The sequence below is a fragment of the Oncorhynchus gorbuscha genome, linkage group LG07 (assembly GCF_021184085.1).
Source record: "Oncorhynchus gorbuscha isolate QuinsamMale2020 ecotype Even-year linkage group LG07, OgorEven_v1.0, whole genome shotgun sequence".
Classification (NCBI taxonomy): Eukaryota; Metazoa; Chordata; class Actinopteri; order Salmoniformes; family Salmonidae; genus Oncorhynchus; species Oncorhynchus gorbuscha.
In genome coordinates this window covers 26,602,678-26,629,151 of record NC_060179.1, presented here as the reverse complement: position 1 = coordinate 26,629,151, position 26,474 = coordinate 26,602,678, and the positions used below count along the sequence as shown (strand labels likewise).

At 42.8% G+C, this 26,474-nt stretch overlaps 1 protein-coding gene across 1 annotated transcript in view; it reads left to right on the top strand.

Annotated features, from left to right (window-relative positions):
* The window catches only part of gpr158a (G protein-coupled receptor 158a), a 112,771-nt gene that overhangs the window by 27,188 nt on the left and 59,109 nt on the right, over positions 1-26,474 (top strand). The window contains exons 3-4 of the mRNA XM_046355982.1: positions 18,567-18,669; positions 21,639-21,865. Coding sequence (XP_046211938.1) covers positions 18,567-18,669; positions 21,639-21,865 — 330 coding nt within the window. The remainder of the gene's footprint in view (positions 1-18,566; positions 18,670-21,638; positions 21,866-26,474) is intronic.

The following is a 26,474-nucleotide window of genomic DNA, read 5'->3' as shown; positions in this document are numbered from 1 at the left end:
AGCACAATGCCTGGAATTCTATGGGTACCCATAGACTTCCAGTCATTGCACTAACATCTAATGAATTTGAGAATGATTAGTTGCTGCATTCAAAGTCGGCCATGCTACCCTACTAGATGGCACCATACAGGACTATAAGGGCTGAACAGATGGACATGGGGCCATGACATTTGGTATATAAGCATTATGTATACAGTGCATTCGGAAAGTATTCAGACCCCTTGACTTTTCCACATTTTGTTATGTTACAGCCATCTTCCAAAATTAATTAAATTGTTTATTTCCTAATCAATCTACACACAATACCCCATAATGACAAAGAAAAATTTGTTTTTTTGTAAATTTGTTGATTTTTTACAAATAAAAAACTGAAATATATCACATTTACATAAGTATTCAGACCCTTTACTCAGTACTTTGTTGAAACACGTTTTGCAGCGATTACAGCCTCGAGTCTTCTTGGGTATGATGCTACAAGCTTGGCACACATGGATTTGGGGTGTTTCTACCATTCTTCTCTGCAAATTGTCTCAAGCTCTGTCAAGTTGGATGGGGAGCGTCGCTGCTCAGCTATTTTCAGGTCTCTCCAGAGATGTTCAATTGGGTTCAAGTCCTGGTTCTGGTTGGGCCACTCAAGGACATTCAGAAACTTGTCCCATAGCCACTCCTGCATTGTCTTGGCTGTGTGCTTAGGGTCATTGTCCTGTTGGAAGGTGAACCTTCACCCCAGTCTGAGGTCCTGAGTGCTCTGGAGCAGGTTTTCATCAAGGATCTCTATTTACTTTGCTCTGTTCTTCTTTCCCTTGATCCTCCCAGTCCATGCCGCTGAAAAACATCCCCACAGCATGATTCTGCCACCACCATGCTTCACCGTAGTTATGGTGCCAGGTTTCCTCCAGGCGTGATGCTTGGCATTCAGGCCAAAGAGTTCAATCTTGGTTTCATCAGACCAGAGAAACTTGTTTCTCATGGTCTGAGAGTCTTTGTGTGCCTTTTAGCAAACTCCAAGCGGGCCTTTGTGTGGCTTTTACTGAGGAGTGGCTTCCGTCTGGCCACACTACCATAAAGGCCTGATTGGTGGAGTGCTGCAGAGATGGTTGTCCTTCTGGAAGGTTCTCCCATCTCCACATTGGAACTCTGGAGCTCTGTCAGAGTGAACATCAGGTTCTTATTCACCTCCCTGACCAAGACCCTTTCCCCCAATTGCTCAGTTTGGCTGGACGGCCAGCTCTAGGAATGGTCTTGGTGATTCCAAACTTCTTCCAGAATGATGTAAGGCCACTGTGTTCTGGGGACCTTTAGTGCTGCAGAAATGTTTTGGTACACTTCCACCAGATCTGTGCCCCGACACAATCTTGCCTCGGAGCTCTACGGATATTTCCTTCAACCCCATGGCTTGGTTTTTGCTCTGACATGCACTGTCAACTGGACCTTATATAGACAGGTGTGTGCCTTTCCAAATCATGTCCAATCAATTGAATTTACCACAGGTTGACTTCAATCAAGTTGTAGAAATATCTCAAGGATGATAAATGGAAACAGGATGCAACTGAGCTCAATTTCGAATCTCATAGCAAAGGGTCTGAATACTTATGTAAATAAGGTATTTCTGTTTTTCAAAATGGTATTGAGAGATGATTGCACATAAAGGAAGATAGTCCCTACATTATAGAGTGCTAGCTTTGTCATACAAAATGATTTCCATCATCCTGTGAACCCCATTCATTGCTGCTCGCAGCTATATTTGCTATTGATTGATTGTTTGACAAATGGTACTTTTTCAACTGAAGTGTCTTATTTCCCAATTATTATCAATGTATCCCCCTCTATCCAAATAATGGTATTTCTCTGTTAGCTATTTTCCTTCTTTCATACTACAATATTGCCAGTGATTGTTTCCCTTCATTGAATGTTTGACAATGTAAGGGGTTAATACAGCCCCCCACCCATATCTTACCCCACTGTTCAAGCTGCTGTTTGGCCAGCCAACCATGCAACTAGCCCAAACTGAGATAGAGACAGACGGATGTCTGATTCATCACAGAGAGAAAAAACAAAATGAGGCCCAGTCTGTCTCTCTGTCTGAAAAAGAAGACCCAAAGAAACAGAAGCAACCCGACAACAACAACAACCAATGTTTATTTTCTGCCAGACATCGCTATTTTAAGATCCAACCCCCATATCCGCTTGAATCGATCTATTCCCACTGACTCATCCAGCGTTTGTCCTTATTGATCATTTTCACTATCTTCAATTTTTTTGCCAACCTTTACGTAAAGTAGACTGGGGAAAAAATGAGCATTTGAAGGAGCTGTTTTGTAACATAACTGACTACCAAACAAATACAGTGGATTGCATAAGCCGTAATATGTTTTACTTTTGTAATATCTGCAATAATCAGTGGTTGTGTATGTGTGTCTGTGTGTGTGCATGCATGCAGAGTTTTGTTCTCTATCGTGAAGTTTGCTAAAAGTACATATTTAGTGAGCCTTTTCTCCTTGCCTGTCTTTTAGATGTGTCATGAAGGAGATAAATGTCTTCAAAGAGATGTGGTGGTAATGAAAGGGGCTTCGCTGCATGGTGGCTCAGGAACAGTTTCTCTGAGGCCTCTCAGAATCAGGAAACAACCACGATGATCAGTTCAAGTACACTGTCTTCTCCTTCCAACATCAACATGCTTACATCTGTGTGGAAATGTTTGCATCCACCAAGTGTCCTTGTACAATCATCCTGCACATTCTGAATTCAGAGATCCACCCGAGTTAATGTCAGATGTTAGATTTCATTTTTTTACCTCTTCCGGCTTACATTTCTGCTTATGGTCTGATTATGAAAAGGACAGAACTCTGATGAAGGTGAGCGAGTGTTGCACCTTTTCCTTTGCAATGACAATTACAGCAAGGCATGAGGAAGTAATATTGGGAGAAGGGTAGTCTGGCGGACCAGCCAGTGATAGCTAGCTCGTTTTACTCATACTTCAGGTGATAGAAATCCGAACGCACTACCAGCGTTTTTAAAAGTTGGTTTAATAATACATTCCTGTGCATATATTGTCTCAAATTTCAAGCAGCATAAGGACCAACACCCAGACAACCAGTAAGTAAGTTCAAATGTAAGTAAGTTCAAATGTAATTTTATTCAACATTCAGGCTTGCAACGGCCCTTAGGAGGACCCTTTCCAAATAATTACATTCCATTCTACCAGAGGGTGCATTATAGATGTAGGATCTTAATTTGATCACCCTGTAGCAGGAGAACTTGTTCGTTTCTTTGAGGTTAAAAAAGACTACTGAATGTGTAGATTCCACTTTGGAATTTCAGACTTGATTTTCCCTTATGAAAAATGTATCAATCCATTCAGAAATGTCCATTAATTATAATCCACGTAATAATTAACATTTCCTGCTGCTGCAGGATTCTTTTCCTGCTTTAAAAAACATGCTCAAACTTTATCTGTAGCTACCTGTCACCGGGCTGGTACACCAGGCTAGGAAAAGTGGTGACCAAGCTATATTCAGTTAACATTTGTAAATAAATGTATATCACCGTTGAATACAAGAAGGCCTATGCCTACGGGGTGGAAGCATCAATCAGACTGCTTAGGCCAATGCCAATGCTACTTGGCCTGTCAAGGACAAAATATGACGATCAATTTGGTCATGGATTCTAGGCTGTGAACCAACCATTCATTAGCTTAACAGCCAGGCTACTTTGACCAATTGGATCTCTATATAACTGTATCAGTAATGTTGTAAAGACTCAATGCATATGAAATGTATTAAATACAGCATGTTTTCAACGGTGACAGGTATATATATATATATATATATATATACATACATACATACATACATGTATATATTCTAATGGATACACAATATTTGCAGCCATACTAGTGAGCCATAATGTTCTTGCTATTGCTGCAGAAACATTTACAAACAAGATGGGCCTTCAATCGGGAAGCAAATAGGAGTCAAACCTGTCATACTTGACATTTTCCTTTTCCCCTCTTTCCTCATCTCCCACTAATGGCACTTTCATTCGTGTGCTTCGGTGTTCTTCAAAAGTCTTGAACTTTGCACCGGGGGCACCTTTCATGCAAGTACATAAAAATGATGATGAATGTCTCAATCACTTAGCTTATTGCACAGAACAAGTGGTGAAGCCCTCAGGGACTGGCTGCTGGAGCCCAGTGGATGCGGTGACACATAGCTTGAATGATTGACCCAGCAGAATAACAGTGACTGCAGGCTTCACAAGGCTCTCAGTCACAGAGACTGACTGTGGAGAAATGGTTGTACCTAGTGCTTGGCTGCACTCGCCGGCCTCAAATCAACAGGCAACAGTGAGCAGGGTTGGGGTCAATTCCATTTCAATTCCAGTCAATTCGGAAAGTACACTGAAATTCAAACAATTTTCAATGCTTTTCAATGAGGAAAATTTGGAATTGGAATTTGGTGTACTTTTTGAATTGACTGGAATTTAAATGGCATTGACCTCAAACCTGGCAGTGAGTTAACCTAGTATTTCATGGAACTTGAGTTCTGATATGCGCTGTTCTTGTAACATAAAGTCTCAGGCTACATCCTCATGTCCATACTAGGATATCACGTTGAATGTCGAACACATTGCCTCATTCAGGTCGTATGCTAGTGTGGATATTGTAACAGAGACTTCAAGTGTTTCTCAGTATGCATACCTCGGTGCTTCGATCACGCTAATTGGAGCGGGGAATGGTCCAAACAGAGCACGGAGAACAGTTCTCAGATGTGAACTCCATTTGTACACAATAAGAAGCAAGCATCGAAGCAAGTTTCAACTGAAATATTCCCAGGATTGTTAACGTAACATGACGCAACCACGTAAAAAAATATGCAAAATTTATTCAAAACGATGACGGCTGTTTTTTTTAGATGAAGCGAGAGAAAATTAACTCCAACTGAAAAGTTGCCCACTTACATCTTATGTACAGTATGTTGTCGGACTTCAATATTTTATCTTCATTTGTTAATGAATACATGTTGTGTTCCTTTTGACATGTTTAACTGCCTAAAATATCCACAGTAGTCTGCGTAGATCGTAGGCTAACTGACGAAGAATTGGTAGCTAGATAACTACCCATGAAAAATGTGTAGCTAACGTTGAAAATCTACCCTGCATACTGTATACAAACATCCCACTGGTCACATATGTCAATTTATCATCTTGTTTTGATTTACATTTGGTTGAGTTGTCAATTAAAATGAATTCAATGTGAAATCAACATAAAATGTCATAATTTCATTTAATATAGGTTGATAGTTGTGTGAAAAGAAATAGGAAATTTCCTTACGGTGATGACTTTTTTGCAAATCCAATCAGTTTTCCACGTTGATTCAATAGACAATGCCATGAAAACAATATGCGTGCGTCCATGGGGCAGAAGTCAACGTGTTGTTTTGGTGCTGGATGGCCAGATTGTTAGCAAAATGACAAGAAACTGCCATGAAGGGAATCGTAAGATGCTCATTTCAGCTCGTTTCATCTTGTTATTGATACCATGTCTTGTTTTGAGGTGTTTTGACTGATTTCAGTTCAGTGCTAATATGACAAAAAATGTGGTAGCTAACTAACCAACAACTGCAACAATGTATTTGAGAGACAACAAGTGCTCATTGTGCAAATGTATTTGTGTTTTCAATAAACATTACAGACAAAATATATCTTACATGTTGTCAACAATCTAAGCCAACCCGTCTGTTTTGCCCCATCATTGCGCACCACTTGGTTTTGTTGCTAAACAACCAACCTGTCTATGTTATCACATTGAATGTCTGTTGTTGAAATGACATGGAAACAACGTTGATTCAACCAGATTTTGCCCAGTTGGATTAGTTTTAGGTTGTTTTTTTACATGTAAAACTAGCTAACTTAACATTATTGACATATAGCTAGCTAGCTAGATTAACATTATTGACATTTAGCTAGCTAGCTAGATTAACATTATTGACATATAGCTAGCTAGCTAGATTAACATTATTGACATATAGCTAGCTAGCTAGATTAACATTATTGACATATAGCTAGCTGATCATTCTGAAGTTAAACTTTTGTTTTTGCTTTATGTAGCCATCTTGTTTAATCTGCGAATGCTTCTCAAGTGTAAAATGTGTTGCTTTCTCCACACTCTCATCTTAACAAGAACATGCGCAAGAGAACGTCATCAGAGATCGAGCATATAGTATGACGGTGTACAGCATGGTAGTAAACATATTGGGAGACACGCTTAGTTTTCCCAGTGTGCCACGACCAACTTTATCGTTCCTGAGTGAATAAGCCAGGTCTTTTCTTTCAATGTGTTTTTTGGTTAATTCTCACCTTGGTTCACAAGGTTATCATTGCCTCACACTGTTATCTCTATCATGCTGTGGTGTTCCCTGTCCCCCTAATGCTTCTGAATTAATAAGGCAATCTGTGTTCCAGCGACCTGCTGCCCTGAGCTAACACAAACTCCATGAAGAGGAATGAGAAACCAACATGCCTCAGTCTGCTCCATTAATCTTTCTCAGTGATACATTTGGGAAAACGTATGATGGCACCGGAGTTCAGTGTTGAAAAGCTGTTTAGACTCATAGGCAGGCTACAGATGACAAAAGGATATGGATGGATACGGATACACTGGTTTTTAGCGATATCTATCCATTGAATGTTTAGTAAGGCTTATAATGGATTTATGGGAACAATCACTTAGAAATTCAAGGTACCTGATAATTGATCATGTTTAGTGGTGGTAACCAATGATGTCTTATTGGCTTCACTGTTTCACAATTTGACATAGAGAGATGCTGTATGCATCCTCATGGCCTCAGTGTAATAGCATGAGACAGAGGCCTGCCTTACACTGCTAGCTGTGGAAAGAAGTGATCCATCTCCATGTCAACACAGGACAGTTCATCTGGTGTGCTCACGAGCAACGTGTAGCAACCAGACCCAGCCAAAATGGGTGTCAAAATAACATGGCTAATGCTGTTTGGATCTCGTCTGGGTGACCACCCAAAGGGGAGCTCTGAAACACACTGAGCATGCTCGAAGGGGTTGGGCTTTGCAGTGTTAGCATTAGGATTAGTTGAGTAGCATCATTGGACATCGGATTCATTGTCTCTCTAATTGAGTGTGTTTTTAATGAGATGACCAATTAGAGGTCGACAAGGGTATGGTAAGGACTTCACTTTAGTTGAGGCAAAATTGATTATGCTGAAATAGCACACAAGTGATGAATTAGTATAAGTGAGTGATGGGACCCGCGCCCTCCCGAAAATGAGCATCAAACACAGACAATGGCAAATGTAATGTAATGAAAAAACTATTGAATACATCAACAATTTAATCAAGCTTTTGTTGACTTTGTCTTCAGGCAAGACCTACAAATTACCTTTCAAAGAGCAGGAGAAAACAGCTTTTCTCCACAATTATCTAGCAATTACACTGACAGCTCCCACAAAAGCCAGCCAAAGACACTTTGAGATAGGCTGGCGCTCTCTGAATATGAAGTGGAATATTATGTTGAGATCCCATGGGTTCCTGTGACACAAATAGGCCTACATGATGCCAAACTTGTGATTCGGATGCTTGAAGCTAGCCATTTTGCACCAGATAATGTACATCGAATGTGTTGGATATAGCACTGAATAGGACAACATTGAACGACAATGTTTGAACACTTACTGTAAACACTAAATAAATAACAAAGCATCAACATCTAACACACGCACAAGCAACTCAAAGGAAAATGCTAATCACAGTCATCAACGATCAACTGAGATAAAGAAAATCTGTCTGTTTTTCTAGTCTAACTATGCTCAAATATGTTACTTTGTCTTTTTTTTAAATGTGGAAGGCATATACTCCCCCATGCAGCCCTGGGAAAGTAGGTGATATTTTAGCAGAACGTCAGTGAGGAACATATTAATCTGTTATTAACGGTGACAGCTTCTCCGCCTTGGTTCTCCTTCAACACGGAGGGGGAAAAAAAAGGTGCTTACTCTTTCATCTCCAGCCCTAGTTCCAGATTGCTCGATAAAAATAGCACATTCTCCTGTTCCCTTGAGGGATTTCCCCGGCGTTATCAACATTGTGTCATCCCAAGTAGGGCCCTATGTCAACGAATGAGGGCCCCTGCTCCTCTCTGTGAGATCTCCTCCTCCGCCCACCCCCAATCTACAGTACAACTGATTAGGGGCCAGACAGTGACACTGAGCAAAGGGATTGGGATTAAGCATACAACACTGATTATTTGCTCTGCCTTTTTTGACACACTAGGGGTGTATCATGTGTGAGAGATTTGGGTTGGAAGGGATAGAAAATAATTCGGAACATTTTAGCGCAACCAGACTTTTGAATCAGACCTTATTGTGTGAATTAGCCAGGCAATGTAATGGGACCCCAATGGTATTCGAAGAGCTCAAAGTCCAAAGTGGACACTGCTGAGAAATCTAATTTCCCATGGCCATAACTCCACAGGGCCAGCCAGTTAAGAACATCAAATGCAAAGTTTGGGCTGTTGTCCGTGATACTGTTCGTGGAGAGATCACAGAACACGTGTGGATTTAAACAGTAGCCTCCGGCTTTGTCTGTACGGGCCTTCCTTCAGCACTGTCCCGTTAATTGGCCATGTGGATAATGTTGGAACTCTGAATTTACATGAAAATGCTTTGAAGACTTTAATACACATGCCCCAAGGCATACTTTCACATTTTAGTTTCCCATGTCTGTGTATGAAACAGAAAGCAAAAGCAGCACGGAAACAGATTCAGGGAAGTATGGGATGACAGAAGGGTTGTCAGATACTGTAAGTCCAGAGCTCTTCAGTTTAAATACGAATGGGAATTGATCTTAAACCTTGGCTGGTAATTAAATGCAAGTCGTTGGTGTACCTGAACAAGAAACTGTACACTGTTGGCTTCAGCAAAAAGTCATCGCAATACAGCACATAGGAAAGGAAAGAAGTAACTATAATAAGAGGCAATGGGTCAGATCAGTGGAGGACAGATCAGTATCTCACCACACTGCATGATTAGGATGGGCCTGAGCTTTATTATATCAGCCATGAAGCTATTTAGGCCTTCTCCCCCCTGGGGCTGTTATGGGCCTGTCAAAAAGGCTGAGAGTGGGTGTCCATCCTTTGCCTATGCTCTCCTCATCTCTGCTCTCCTTGCCCCTATGCTTATCAGAGTGTGTACGCCAACTGTACGTTTTAGGAGTGTGTGCATGCGTGTTGTTGATATGTGTGTATGATCGGAGCAATATGTCACAAGCTGTCTGTGCTAGTTGCCACAGTCCCTGCCTGGTAGGCTGTTTAGCTCAGTGTTTGGTCTCAGTGTTTATCTCAGTACCGTTTAGAGGCTGGCCATTGGACATCACCCAGGGCATTGCCTTTTGCGGACCAGACTGCTCAAAGGTGTGTGTGTGTGTGTGTGATTCTGTGTGTTTATGTCTCTCTGAATGTGTCTAATGAGAATACGTGTGGTGTCAAGATGGTGCTATGTTTAGCAATTCTCACAAAACTCCTGTTTTTCTCTTCTGTCAAACAAAACATGCACTGGCTTAATATCCTCTTATTCCCCCTGAGCCTTCACACGTACTGAGCTGGCATCTTAGCTGAAGCACACACACACACACACACACACACACACACACACACACACACACACACACACACACACACACACACACACACACACACACACACACACACACACACACACACACACACACACACACACACACACACACACACACACACACACACACACACACACACACACACGCGTACACACACACAGATTCTCACACACACGTACGCACGCATGCACACGCGTACACATGCACGCACACAAACACAAACACACACACATATTCTCGCACGTACATATGCATGCACGCACGCACGCACACACACACACACACACACACACACACACACACACACACACACACACACACACACACACACACACACACACACACACACACACACACACACACACACACACACACACACACACACACACACACACACACACACACACACACACACACACACACACACACACACACACACACACTTCGACATCATGCCTGCAAATGTTGCATTTTTAAATGTCATAGAAATCCATGCACCTCCTGAAAATGCTACATGTATGAAGATTATAGTATGCTGGGTCTTATTTCAGTATCGCGTGAAAACTATGGGATAAGTAAAATCTGGAAATGTCACCTTGTCATTGGTGTAGCCATAGCGAGCCGAATGGTTTATGACAGGACATCATAGCGGTTATCACTATGAAGATCATTATCATGTAACTACCAGTGTTACTTTGAATGTCTACTATATGGGGGGTCCACAATCACTCTCATTTGCCATGATAACTCCCACAGCCCCTCTTTACCTTAAAGGGAACATTCAAAATATTGAAACCTCATATTCATCAACTCCAGCACCACCCCAACATCAACATATGTGAACATTTCGCGTGTCTAGGTTTTGTAGTAGAAGATATAGAGTAAAATAGGTTTTTCCAATGACATCATCGGTGTGATTTCATCAGTTGATGATGTCATTGGAAACACTCATCTTCCTCTACCTTTCTTATGACAAAACATTGAAACGCACCATTTTCACATGTTGGGGTGGTGCTGGAGATGATGAATGTGAAGTTGAACATTTTTGAAAGTTCCCTTTAACTCCTCCCAAAATACCATGCTATACATACCGTACACATTCCTCAGCAGTAACCACTGTATGATGAGCTTTTGTTCCTCTGTGCTTTGCATTAAGACTTGGAGGGATCACTCAGTCCACATCCAGACGTATTAGAGAGTTGATGAGGCGCTGTGTTTGGCCGGAGGAGTGTGGGCTTAATTCAAAGAGAAGGGGTTTATGGGTAAAGGTCTAATGATCGAGCAGTGTACTTACAGAGCAGGTGGAAATGGGAAGGCTTCTGTATCAATTAGCCCAATCGCAATATGTTCCCCCCACATTCATGTCAGAGAGCAGTGAATGAGGAGACCCTCTTATATGTTATGTGAAAGTGTGTGTGTGTGTGTGTGTGTGTGTGTGTGTGTGTGTGTGTGTGTGTGTGTGTGTGTGTGTGTGTGTGTGTGTGTGTGTGTGTGTGTGTGTGTGTGTTTGTGCCCATATTAGCAGACTTATTTAATTTCAAACCTTTCTCTAGTATAAGCTACTTACTGTGATTATCTATATTAGTAAAATGCCCTTGATAAGTGGCTGGTGTCAAAAATGTTCTGTTTATCGTCCCAGCTCTACAGTATATTTGTGGAGTCATATACCCTGAACCATATGTGCAAGTTTTCCTGCAGGCAATACTTATTGTATAATGTGTTTGTACTGGAGCCAGTTTGTCCACCGTTTATTTCTGACTCCTATAGCTACCCTGTCATAGGCTCTTGGTACCGACGGCCCCCCTCTGGCGTGACAGCATGACGCTCTCCAATAAAAAGGCTCTCGCTCCCGGTCACACACATGTCACCATGGCAATTAGCGTGCCATAGAGTGGGTGATTGACAGCTGCCACAGCTGTGTTGTAAACAAAGAGCAGTTGTGCTCGTAGGGAGACCTACGGCAACCACTGCATCACACCTTTCCTTTTATGATTGATAGTAGAAATACATTGCATACTGTAGGAATCTCTGTACATCCGCCAGTGCAAGGTGGAAACAGATGGTCAGAAACTGATATCATTATAATGATACTGTATGACAGAATGTATGACAGAATGTATGACAGAATACATATCAGTATGCATCCATATACTGTGCCATATAATACCTAGCATCCAACTGTCTGTCACTTATGCTTCTAAAGCTCCTTATCCCTGTGTGGAAAGGTTTATGTATCTTGTCCAAACGGACCATTTTACGGCCCATTGGAGGTAATCCCACTCCTGGCTTGGCCGATGGGCCGATGTTGCTGAGATCACATGTGACGGATGGCAGGTAGCTGGGAAGCAGGCTGCTCCGTCTGGCCTCCTTCGCCGTTCAACACACTCCAGGCCCAGCCCGCATCAATCACCTAGTCAGAGTGGTGGGGGAGTGCTGTGACTATTCCCGGCCCCTCACACTTTTACACACTCACACACACATGCACACGCACATGCACACGCACATAAACACACGCACACGCACATAAACACACGCGCACACACACACACACACACACACACACACACACACACACACACACACACACACACACACACACACACACACACACACACACACACACACACACACACACACACACACACACACACACACACACACACACACACACACACACACACACACACACACACACAAACAAACAAACAAACACGTACACACTTCTCATTTCCCAAGCTAATGCAAAGGGACTGTATTGAAAGTGTCAGACAGGTCCACTACGCCCCACCTTCCCTTCCTTCCCTACACACAGAGCAGATTTCAACAGCTGTTTGTTCTGTCAGATGGAGAATTGGGAATGACTTGCATTTCAAACCAAGCTGCACAAAGGTATTGTCTCAATTGGTAGGAAAATATCTGCAACAAGACATTTCACTTCATCAACTGAGCTAATTGATCCATTTCAGTGATTTCCTGAAGAATCTCACCTACCTGTGCTCTCAGGTCAAAACCCAAACATGACCCAGCAGCAGTGCATGGGTAAAATCCCCCCCTGGTGAAGTCCACAACACATATTGCATGTAACAGACATGACCTACAGCATGGTTAAGCAAGTTAATGTTTTCGACATTTTCGGTCCACTAAACAACAATTTATTTGGAACCACAGAGAGTTACCACAAGTAGCAAAGAAAACAGGAGCTACCGCCACTATTACAGCACCATTTCAACTTCAACATTTCATCATCATCAAATCACCTCTGCTTAGTCTAACGCAGTGACAACTAAAAGATACCAAAAACAATTTGGTCCAATCAACATAAGCTGAATATGATGTGGCTGTCCATGGTTCTGATTTCTGTTTGCGCGTGTGTGTGTATGTGTTCGTGCAAGTAAAAAAACATGTTGACTCACCCTACTTGTAGAGAAACGCCAATGCCGTCCTCCTCTCTTTCATGTTGACAAAATGGTTTGTCACTCTGTCATACAGTGCATGCTTTTATTTTTTGTTGTCCTAGGCTACCTGGCTAAAAATTTTGCTCATTAGCCCATCTTCCATTCACGGGCAACGTTAGCTAGTTAACATTAGCCTTCTACATCTAGCTACTGTACATATTGAATATTTGTTCTGATCCAACCATTATTTGAATTAATGGTTGGATCAGAACCACCGTTATAATCATTGGCCAGTACAGAGAATTAAGTAAAACCGTCCAAATCCATCTCTCCATCCATGGCTAATTTAGGGGCCAATTTTAACTAGCTAGCTAGCCACTGGAGGAGAACAACACAACGAGATGCAACAATTCAAGTTGTTTCTGTTAATGATGTGTGCTCTCAAAGCAACTTGATAGGAGAGATGCCAAATCCAAGCAGGCTTCCTTTGACACTTTTTTTTTATTCCGCCAGGACCATTCATAGTTGAGCTCGCTCAGTTTAGTTCAATGCTGATTGGCTAATTTTGTATATTTGTCTTGTCAATGGAGGCCATGTGCTCACTGGCTTCACATGCCTTCAATGCTATGGACGACAACAACTTCATACTTGTTTGGACCAGACAGCATCAGATAGATGGCCTACATGTAGAGAGACATAGGGGTACTGTTTCCCTCGCTCGGATGCTTTCTCCTGACAAAAAATATAAATTAAAATATTATTATTTGGGGGGGGGCTGGCTTCCGTTGGCCTTCATGAATGCACACCACTGAACTTGACACGTAAATAGATCTGACCTGCCTGCGATACTCCAGAAAAAGGATCGCCAGTCCTCCCATAGCTCACAGAAAATAAAACATGTTCTCTGTTCTAAAGGCAACAGAGAGAGAGAGAGAGAGAAAGAACTGCATGACACTATAGTAGCGTGTTGTCCTGGAGTTGTTCACTGTTGGCCGCTTTGTGAAGCAGGGTGAGCAAAGTTCAGCAGGCCAACACACATTCTTAATGATTCATAGGGTTTGGAAGCATGGTGGTCCCAGTTGACCTTACTGAATGTCTGAGAAGATGCCCGCTGAGTGGGGAACTCAGAGGACTAATACTAAAAGAGATGGCAAAGATTCAGGAGGAACTGTGCTCCACTATCCTATTCTATGGAATGTGAAATATACTGTATCAATGAAAAACCTCAGCAGCATCATTCATTTTCAAAAAAAAGTATTTAATGTCATTTCAGCCTGAGCCAGTTATAGGATTCTCTGGCACTCTCTGAGGAAGAGGGGTGGAACCCTCTTCCCCAACAGCATATTTGCATCCGATTGTAAACAAGATCTGCTGGATGGAGTTTTCCACAGATTTTCATGGCAAGTTAAATGTCACTGAAACAGGGGCGTAGGCATATATATCTTTTTTGGATAGGCATTTTTTATACTTATTTATTTTATTTATTTAACGATTGCACCATATATTATTTTCGTAATACAATCATTTTATACTAGTGCACAGTACTTGGAGCAACCTCGTTACATTTACAAATAATTACCTATCCCAGCATATTAAAATAAGACAGTAACTTTAGACCAGTTACCAACTTGCCAACAACACAAAACTCATCTTCAGACACACTTTAATCTCAATGGGTTTACAAGCCTATGTTTGATGTTACAATTTATACCACGGCGGGCAGTAGTACTATAAAATGGTTCCTTGCCTTTAGTAGACGTGTCATATGGCGTGACCTACATCACAAGGTGCAAATGGAGAGGTTTTGAGTTGAATGTGGTGATGATTTCATCATAATCCAATGTATCTGTCAGTTCACGGCCAAAAGACAGCAAACTGAAGTGGTTCAGCCAGCCGCTTGTCATTGATGTGCAAAGACAATTTTTTATCCTAGTTGTTGTTGAGAAAAGTCTCTCCACACTGCGTGTCATTGGAAGTGTGTCAATGATCCTTAACAGAGAGTTTATATTAAGGAAAATATCATCAGGGCAGCTGTCAAGTACACTCATTATGGAGGAAAAGTCACTCTTTCCCATGTTACTTTTCAGCATCCTCAATTGATATTGCAGAATGCATGTGGACTTCAGCCGCTCTTTAAGGCCGCAGGTTTGGGATTCCTTGGAAAAGGAGGCTGCCGCTTGCATGATCCCATATGTTTTATTGAAATCTTGAGTTCAATTCAGTAATCTGTCTGTCTAGAATATTGTTGTTTTCCCTAATGAAGTTGTGACTACACTTGTCTGCAAATTTTACAGGCAGTTTTCGCTGCCGTGATGCACTCATGTCCCATTTACTAATATCATGCTTAATCATGATCTCTTCAGTTAGCCTGAGAACTTTATCGAATTCTCCTCCTGAGTTGTCTCTGAACGTAGAAAACCTGCGTTTGAGGATTTCAATTAAACCAATACAGTCCGTCACAGATAATGTAGAGCTTTGTAACAGGAATAAGGAATACACACTTGTTGTCCTGGATTTGTTGTAAGAGGGCATCGGCTTCTAATTTGGTTTGTCCACAAGCCTCTGAAAACCCTGAAAGCACCTCTAAAATGACATCTATCAGTAACAGAACTTTACTCACTGACCCTGATTTTGAACTCTACCGTACACCCGTGGATCTTTCTAGCTCGATACACGGTCTATCAGGATGCAACTCTTTCTGTACTTCCTATGAATCCAGCATGTCTGTGGGATCCACTCATAAATGTGGGTAGCTGATTTACCGTGTCTAAAAAAGTCCTGATGTGTCCAGACACTTTTGCTGCAGTGCACAGAACCCGAATTCAGGCGGTGGGAGTTGCAATGCACATATTCCCGCTTGATTAAATGTTTGCTTTAGTAGGACATGTACCCCTCCTCTGTTCCCTGACATGACTGATGCACCATCAAAACAAAAACACACACACAGAGTGGGATCCAACTCCAGGGGTTGCAACACTTCTAGTATTTTCCGAGACATTCCTTGTGCAGACAAATCAGCAGTTTCCATAAAACCAACAGCTCTTTCTTTAATCATTCCAGCATGAATGTATCGGATGCACACAGCAATAAGTTCTCATTTAGATTGATCTTTATATTAATCTGCTAGTATGGCAAAATACGTGGAAGGCGCAGAATGACCTTCATCTTTTATCCTCCACAGTAACAGTCTTGCTGCACACTCCAGCATCTTGCTCTGGATTTCGGGGCTCATAAGCGTGGCATTGCGAGGTAGAACATTAAGCCTGTTTTGTATTTCTGAGTCATACTTTGTCATAAATCTGAATTCGACATTTGCCTCAGGAAAGTGCCTACAAAATGTACATTAAATTGCATATTTTGCTTTACTATACTCAATCCACACTAACTGGTCATACCAACTTTAAGTGAAGCAGCGTGATTTGCCATTTATCATACTTGAAGGGAACTTTGCTACCTTTGGTTGACAGGCTTGTTCATAAACAGCAGACAAATCTGTCGGTGGACCTACTGCAGGTTCACCCCCGCCCGAAGCATCAAGAACGAGAGGAGGCCGTGGGGTAGGCAAGCATGCCTGGCTCGACGTGGCATTGATGCTTGTGATGGCGATTGCGGTTGTTTATATCATGGCGCCACCTGTTAATGTCTCATTCTGGAAGCTATCGTGTATTGATCCAAATGATTTTCTGGCACACTCTCCTTCTCACTCCTTTTCCTTTTTTGAAAAACCTAGCGATCGACATTTGGTTTGCCATTGCTAGAACTACTAAATGACCTTAGCCGGTTAGTAAATTTGAGTAAGCTAGCATTGTAGAACTTGCTAGCTAATGCGCTACAAAGTTTAGCCATGTGACGTTGGCAGGTTGTTGAGGCAAACCACGGTATGAATTTATTTCAAATGTAACCAATAGTCGGAAGCTAACTTGATTGTCGCGGGCTATTTCTTTGTTACATTATAATAAAATTACCCATAGAAAATAAATCTCACATGCGTTTCTTTTAAAAATGTAATAAATTATAACACAATTTATATTGAATAATTTCTGGGACATTTTTTGGGTAGGCCTGAGATCAAACTGGTTATGCCGCTGCGATGAAGTTACGATTTGACGCCATGTAAAGCGAATCATATTGTACCCCATATGGCAAATTTGATTTGAATGCACATCCCACTTCTGACACCACCTGGGGCAGCAGATAGCCAGCTGGGATGGCAGGTTGCCTAGTGATTAGAGAATTGGGCCAGTAACTGAAAGGTTGCTGGATTGAATCCCAGAGCTGACAGGGTAAAACCTGTTGTTCTGCCCCTGAATAAGGCAGTTAACCCACGGTTCCCTGGTAGGCTGTCATTGTAAATATAAATTTGTTCTTAACTGATTTGCCTAGTTAAATAAAGGTTTATTTAAAAATAAACGAAATATCTCAGGCAGGGCTTGAATCAAGGACTACTATGCCACCATACTGCTGAATAATTCTGTTTAAAAAACTGTGTAGTGCTGATTTAGGTGGCTTGGTGACATCGGTGCTTCGTCTGAGAAGAGTGTCTATTGAGTGGTAACTCTGTAATTACCTTGCGATTGCAGATGGTCGGGAAGGAGAGTCTCAAAGGATTTGTCTGAGGGCCTGGTTGACTGTTTTCAGATTTGTAAATGCAGATGGCCCCGGCTCAGAGCTCCTTGAGAGACAGCCAGAAATAGCGACCTCTTAATGCAAAATCCAGTCACAACAGCCACTGCTTCATTTAGAGTAGACGGTGCCACTGCCATTGGTCTTGAACCACAGGTCACCAACACTTCAACACATCATGTTAAGTGCCTGGTGGAGTCCAATACTTAGTCTGAGTCCCTGCTGTTATCCTGGGGTTCTCAACTGAAGTTATATTAATCATCTGGGCTGAGAACAGAAAATCTTGTTTCAGTTTGAAAATCAGACGGTACTCTTAAAAGAAAATACAATTTTGTCTCACTGTGACCCAGATGTTTTAGAAGCGGAATGGAAGATGGAATCAGGTCCCCCGAGACATATAATTAATAGTTCTCTTTTAATCCTTGCAAATACGCCTGTTCTTAATTTAGATATTAATTACATCTTGTAATTTGGCAAATGCGGCGAAAAGTCTGCCAAGGATGCCCCTTGGCGCTCCTCTGGAGCTCTCTCTAACAGGCCTCTCTCTGTTTCCTATCAGCTCAATCAAATGAAACAGCCTCGTCTAATTTAATATGGAGCATTTCACTGGTTTTCCCATTATGTTCATTGATTAAGACGAGGCTTTGGAGGTTTGTGCTCACTGTTGTAAGTGTTTTCATTGGTTAATTGCTGAGAGAATTGAGTGCGATTCTTTGCGATTCTTTGTTTTTTTAAATGTAAATAGAATTACCATTGAGAGCAACTGCTTCTCAAGATGAACACATATACTGTACCGTAAATCCATATATTGTCCATTTTATTCAACATAAATTGACACCTGTACCTACAGTAGATGCCAAATACTGTATTGTCTTTTTCTATCCACAGTGCATGTCTATCCGAGGCCATGGGTTTGTGCTGGACAAATACAAATGCCAGTGCAAGACAGGCTTCTACCACCCCAACAGAGTGGCGGTCAATGGCTTCAAAAGTAAGTAACATTACGGATATTTGCCAACATGTTACAAACATGCTCTGCGATGTGTGACATCACTTGGGATGGGAGCATGGTGAGGACTGAAGGCAAATCATGTTCCTCAAAAACTCGGACAAAATATGATCCTCATTCGCAGCAGCTGCAAGTCGGTGATGTGTCGACCATGCAAATGTATTCCAGTTCTTCTTCTTTCTGTTGTTCCTTCCAGTCGCATATGATGGCTCCTAATCGGGAAGAGGAACTTAGCAGATGTAGCTGTCTGACCCTTTGAACACTCTCTCACGACATGTTAAGTAGTGTTAGTAGCATTAGCATAACCCTTGTTATGACGACATTACCGTTGTTGACGACATTACCGTTGTTTACGACGACATTACCGTTGTTATGACGACATTATCTTAAACCTCGCCTGGTGTTGGAACCATGTGGTCCTTTATAATCCTTTATTTAAGGAACAAGATACAGTGGAATCGTCATTTTGTGACCCTTCTTCCTTCCCTCCTTTGTATGTTAATTAGAATAGGCCCTTGCAGACATGAAGCCCCTGTGGTATTCGGTTGGTCGGGCTTGAAGCCCACTCACACTCCTGTGTTCTCCTCCCAGCTCTCTCCCTCAGTCTCCTCTCAACCCACCCGGACCTCTGCATGTCTCTCTGTGTCTGCATCAGCCCCCCCCGCCATCCCTCCCTCCCTCTCTTCATCCCTCCATCCTTACCCACACTCGTCCCTTTTTGCATATGACAGCACAGCAAGAGCTCCCACCACGAAGTTAAGCTCTCTCTCATTCAGAGAGGGGTAGATGTTCTTCAGCAGTCTCGCCCACCACCGGGCCAATAACAACTGTTGTCTTAATCTCAAAGTGAACATTCTCCATCCTCAACACTCTTTGTAGAGGAAACCGCCACTGTTCACCTTTCCTTTTCGATTCCTTACATTTCTATAGCTTTAGCTTCCAATGAAGTTAGGCTCGCTTTCAGACTGTGAGAAATTGAGTCAACAGGAGAAGCAATGAGCCAAATGAGAAACAGCTATGAGTCATACCATCAAACCAATGGGAGATAAGTAGGTATTTTCAGGAGATCAAGGATGTGCAGAGTCATAGAGTTCTAAAATAGTCTTTGGTTAAGAGCAAAGTCCCAGTAAATGGTAGAACTGGTTGGATTTTTACCCAATATCACTGCCAAACTGGCATCACTAAAGGGTTTCTCGCTCTCTCCATCGACACCCCTCTTGAGACAATTATCTGAGCCCACCAGCCTTTCTCATGTCCCCTGAATTTGTCCATTTAGAAATAATGTGAGCCTTGCACATTTCTCTGTGCTTTAGCCATGAGTATTCTCTGCGGAATCCTGGTATGCCAATCGTTGAACCAGGGAAACTGTGTTGACTTTTCATGTTCACACATATGCTTTGATGTTTAGGTGCAGTACAGACACCAGAGAGAGCTTAGGTTTCATCCTCCAGGCATTCACTCTATCATAGGGTGGCAGGTAGTCTATCGTTTTGAGCGTTGGGTCATTAACAGAAAGGTTGCTGGTTCGAAGGCCTGAGCAGGCACCATACTGCTATGGCTGACCCTGTAAAACAACACATTTCACTGCACCTATTTTTGTTTTTACAGAGGATACTGTCATCATTTTAAAAAGGCTGTTTACTTAAAGGCCCAGTGCAGTCAAAAACTTGATTTCCTGTGTTTTATGTATATATTTCCATACTATGAGGTTGGAATCATATTTGAATACTATCATAATAATACTAATTGTGAAAATTATGATAATGCCTCTTTAGTGTAAATGCTGTTTGAAAACCCCCTCAAATTTCTTAATATTTTGGTTCAGATGGAGTTTTGGCCTGCCTGGGGACATCATTATTAGACCAATAAGAAAGAGAGTTCCAAACCTATCTGCCAATAACAGCTAGTTTTCAGTGTTCCCCTTCTCACTCAGACAACTCCCAGATAGTCCTAGTAATATTCTTTCTTGAGAAATTGCTCTTTGCTAAGAAGCTATTTTTGTTTATTTTTGACCATTATAATTGAAAACACTCTCAGCAAGGTATTTAATTATTACCCAGAAATGATTTGATATTGAGATAAAAACGTCTGCATTGGACCTTTAACACAAGAGCCGAGTGAGTCATTCAGACTCAATTTGAATTCAACATTTTAAACAAGATGTGCTTCTATGCCCTCATCCATACAGCCAATCAAACAGTCAGCGACGTTTAAAGTGTCCGTTACTTAGCTATGGCTTTAGCAATGTCAGGTGTAGGTGTATGTACTGCTGACAGAAACACTCTATGACAACAAACAGTATGCCACCCCTCCTTGTTATATACAATGGTACACAACATAAATCCTTTTTTACATACTGAAAATGATGTCATCAATGATTGAAGATGTGGAAGTTAATCAATGGCACCCTATTCCTTTAGAGTGCACTACTTTAGACCAGGGCCCGGGATCTAGTCAAAAGTAGTGCACAATGTAGAGAATAGGGTGCAATTTATGCACATGTTGGGTCTTATCTTAAAAAAATAGCTGTGAAATTCCAATAAATGGAGGTGAGATGATATGATGATAATGATGATGATGATGATGGTGATGATGCCGACGCCAGAGAAGATATTAGAGATATAGAAGCCTGGCACAGATGGTGTTCGAACACCCACGTAGAGACCTACAGGAAACCACAGGAGGAGCAGCCATAATCAGAGAGAAGGGCCTATGTTTAACACGTTTAAGGAGAGCCACTTGAACAGGGTGAAAGGTTACGTTGACATGAGGAGCCTGGCTCCCTCTAATTGCTACAAAGGAGCAGAAGAATAGCACTAAGTAATTTACCAAATAAAGCTACCATAAAGTACTACAAAGTACCTAATTTAGTTGAGTGTTGAAGTGCCATTTTATTCGAAATTGTTTTTATGACCCAGGTAAAAAATCTTTAGGGAATCTTTCTGTCACAGGTTGGGGCAGAAAGGGAAAAGCTTCAAACGGGGGTCCTAACCTGGCCGAGGGGTCGTCCAGCGACTGCCTGCCCTGTCAGGAGGGCTGTGCCTACTGCAAGGATGACACGCCCTGTGTTGCTCGAAGCGACAGCGCCCTACGCATGGCCGTGCTCTCCTTCCAGGTCCTGTGTATGCTGGTGGACTTTGTCAGCATGGTGATCATCTACCACTTCCGCAGGAACAAGGTGAGGCACTGTTCAGCCGTCATTCATCCCCATCTACATTGATCATAATCACTATTCATAATCTATTACATTGATTTATGATATATTGATATATAGTTCATGACTTAATACATGTTATTCATGTTATTTTCCACCCTAATTCATCATCTATGTTGATGTATTAGTTAATGGATGACTGGGTCTATCTTATCCTTTCCTTTTTTTGTTCCTGAACCTGAATGAGAACAGGGGACACACTGTGCTGTACTTTTTGAACAGTTTGATATGTGCTGTATATTTTATTGTATAGATTGGATGTGTTTCGACCATATGGCCATGGGTAGCTCAGGAACGTTCAACAAGTGTATTATTCATGGGGATACCTCTTCTGACAGTTCAGAGCAGCACAAATAATAATTGACTCTATCTGATTATACATGATTCATTGGGCACACACAATCTGGTACAGTTTGGCACATTGATGGCAGAATTAAGGTTCCAACTCTAAGCTTTAATGCCGATTGACGAATTTAGTTGGCATTTGCACCAGTTCAAAAGTTGTATCTTTAGTTTCAACTGAACTGGAGTGAGTTTTCCAAGACATTCGTGGCACTAAGATCAGCGTTCGCTCCTTGCCAACCAAATGTCTCACTCTTAGACTCTATGAGATGATCTTAGCTACAACGTTTTGGAGTTCACTATAGAGCTGGGCTTCTATCCACGAGATGTTTCAGAGTAGGAGTGCTGATCTAGGAACAGGTCCACCCTGTCTACATTATCTTATTCATTATGATCTTAAAGGGAAAACTGAAGAATATAGGCCCTGATGCATATGTTATGAAGGGAGAATGTTAGTACAATGAAATTGAGAACAGTGCTGCATACCTTAGGTAGATGATAATAACTATGTTGAGTCTAAGACAAGGGTTTAGTCTAGGCCTCACTGGTAAGTAAGCCTTGTCAGAGCAGCCTAAAGTGCAGGAGCCTATTACATATTTTTTTTTAGCATGAGGCAGCCCTTGGACAGGATGCTAGACTTTCATGGGCCGATCCATCACCTTAATGCTGAGTGCCAAGCAGGGCATTATGACCCATTTTTAGAGTCTTTGGTATGACTTGACTAGGGATCGAACTCCAAACCGTTCAATCTCAGGGCAGACACTCTAACCACAAGGCCACTGAGTTGGTGCATGGAGGGATCTGATTTCTCTTAACAAGATTCAGTTTCTCCATGGCTGTCCTCGATGCTATAGGCTTATAAATAGATCTGCCTAGCTTCTCCAATGCCCACACACTCTCCAAATCCCCCAGGCTTCTTACAGTAAAATAATAACATCTCTGTGATGAAATAATCTTGGGTACAGTGATATTCTTTGATACAAGTAAAAACTTTAAGAAACCTCCTTGCCTTGGATATGGAATCCTCAAGAATGTGTGTACTGTAAACCACACTACCTACGTAGAGAGTTTTCATCTGTATTTTTCGTAACTGTCTACATACCACCACAGTCAGAGGCTGGCATTAAGCAATGGCTTTAGCAGCTATGGCTTTTACAGCTTTGAATGAGCTGTATTCCGCCATAAGCAAACAAGAAAATGCTCACACAGAGGTGTCATGTTTTGTCATTGATTATCATGCCTTGTCCCTGTTCTTCTCCTTCTATTCGTTTCCCTCTGCTGGTCTTATTAGGTTCTTTCCCTCTTTCTATCCCTCTCTCTCCCCCTCCCTCTCTCACTCTCCCGCTCTCTCTTCTCTCTATCGTTCCGTTCCTGCTCCCAGCTGTTCCTATTCCCCTAATCAATCATTTAGTCTTCCCACACCTGTTCCCGATCCTTTTCCCTGATTAGAGTCCCTATTTCTCTCCTTGTTATTCGTTTCTGCCCTGTCGGTTCCTTGTCTAGAATTCACCGTGCTGTGTTTGTGTATCGCCCTGTCGTGTCATGTTTTCCTCAGATGCTGCGTGGTGAGCAGGTGTCTGAGTCTGTTTGGTTCAAGTGCCTTCCCGAGGCAACCTACTGTTCACCTGCTGTTCAAGATCGAGTCTCCAGTTTGTCCTCGTCTTTTCGAGTGAAAGTTGTGTTTTTTTTATTGTATTTACTTTACTGGATTAAAGACTCTGTTTTCGCCAAGTCGCTTTTGGGTCCTCTTTCACCTGCATGACAGAAGGAACCGACCAAGGAATGGACCCAGCGACTTCAGACGCTCGTTACACTGCCGTCGAGATCCAAGGAGCCATGCTCGGCAGACACGAGCAGGAATTGTCTGCTGCTCGCCATGCCGTGGAGAACCTGGCCGCTCAGGTTTCCGACCTCTCTGGACAGTTCCAGAGTCTTCGTCTCGTGCCACCTGTTACTTCCTGGCCTGCCGAGCCTCCAGAACCTAGGGTTAATAACCCACCTTGCTACTCCGGGCAGCCCACTGAGTGCCGCTCCTTTCTCACGCAGTGTGAGATTGTGTTCTCTCTCAACCCAACACATACTCTAGAGAGAGCTCGGGTTGCTTACGTCATTTCACTCCTTACTGGCCGGGCTCGAGAATGGGGCACAGCTATCTGGGAGGCAAGGGCTGATTGCTCTAACAAGTACCAGAACTTTAAAGAGGAGATGATTCGGGTTTTTGACCGTTCAGTTTTTGGTAGGGAGGCTTCTAGGGCCCTGGCTTCCCTATGCCAAGGTGAACGGTCCATAACGGATTATTCTATTGAGTTTCGCACTCTTGCTGCCTCTAGTGAGTGGAACGAGCCGGCGCTGCTCGCTCGTTTTCTGGAGGGACTCCACGCAGTGGTTAAGGATGAGATTCTCTCCCGGGAGGTTCCTTCAGATGTGGACTCTTTGATTGCTCTCGCCATCCGCATAGAACGACGGGTAGATCTTCGTCACCGGGCTCGTGGAAGAGAGCTCGCATCAACGGTGTTTCCCTGCTCCGCATCGCAACCATCTCCCTCCTCTGGCTCAGAGACTGAGCCCATGCAGCTGGGAGGGATTCGCATCTCGACTAAGGAGAGGGAACGGAGGATCACCAACCGCCTGTGCCTCTATTGCGGAGTTGCTGGACATTTTGTTAATTCATGTCCAGTAAAAGCCAGAGCTCATCTGTAAGCGGAGGGCTACAGGTGAGCGCAACTACTCAAGTCTCTCCATCAAAATCCTGTACTACTTTGTCGGTCCATCTACGCTGGACCGGTTCGGGTGCTACATGTAGTGCCTTGATAGACTCTGGGGCTGAGGGTTGTTTCATGGACGAAGCATGGGTTCGGAAACATGACATTCCTTTCAGAGAGTTAGAGAAGCCTACGCCCATGTTCGCCTTAGATGGTAGTCATCTTCCCAGTATCAGATTTGAGACACTACCTTTAACCCTCACAGTATCTGGTAACCACAGTGAGACTATTTCTTTTTGATTTTTCGTTCACCGTTTACACCTGTTGTTTTGGGTCATCCCTGGCTAGTATGTCATAATCCTTCTATTAATTGGTCTAGTAATTCTATCCTATCCTGGAACGTTTCTTGTCATGTGAAGTGTTTAATGTCTGCCATCCCTCCCGTTTCTTCTGTCCCTACTTCTCAGGAGGAACCTGGCGATTTGACAGGAGTGCCGGAGGAATATCATGATCTGCGCACGGTCTTCAGTCGGTCCCGAGCCAACTCCCTTCCTCCTCACCGGTCGTATGATTGTAGTATTGATCTCCTTCCGGGGACCACTCCCCCTCGGGGTAGACTATACTCTCTGTCGGCTCCCGAACGTAAGGCTCTCGAGGATTATTTGTCTGTGTCTCTTGACGCCGGTACCATAGTGCCTTCTTCCTCTCCGGCCGGGGCGGGGTTCTTTTTGTTAAGAAGAAGGACGGTACTCTGCGCCCCTGCGTGGATTATCGAGGGCTGAATGACATAACGGTTAAGAATCGTTATCCGCTTCCCCTTATGTCATCAGCCTTCGAGATTCTGCAGGGAGCCAGGTGCTTTACTAAGTTGGACCTTCGTAACGCTTACCATCTCGTGCGCATCAGAGAGGGGGACGAGTGGAAAACGGCGTTTAACACTCCGTTAGGGCATTTTGAGTACCGGGTTCTGCCGTTTGGTCTCGCCAATGCGCCAGCTGTTTTTCAGGCATTAGTTAATGATGTTCTGAGAGACATGCTGAACATCTTTGTTTTTGTCTATCTTGACAATATCCTGATTTTTTCTCCGTCACTCGAGATTCATGTTCAGCACGTTCGACGTGTTCTACAGCGCCTTTTAGAGAATTGTCTCTACGTAAAGGCTGAGAAGTGCTCTTTTCATGTCTTCTCCGTTACTTTTCTCGGTTCCGTTATTTCCGCTGAAGGCATTCAGATGGATTCCGCTAAGGTCCAAGCTGTCAGTGATTGGCCCGTTCCAAGGTCACGTGTCGAGTTGCAGCGCTTTTTAGGTTTCGCTAATTTCTATCGGCGTTTCATTCGTAATTTCGGTCAAGTTGCTGCCCCTCTCACAGCTCTTACTTCTGTCAAGACGTGTTTTAAGTGGTCCGGTTCCGCCCAGGGAGCTTTTGATCTTCTAAAAGAACGTTTTACGTCCGCTCCTATCCTCGTTACTCCTGACGTCACTAGACAATTCATTGTCGAGGTTGACGCTTCAGAGGTAGGCGTGGGAG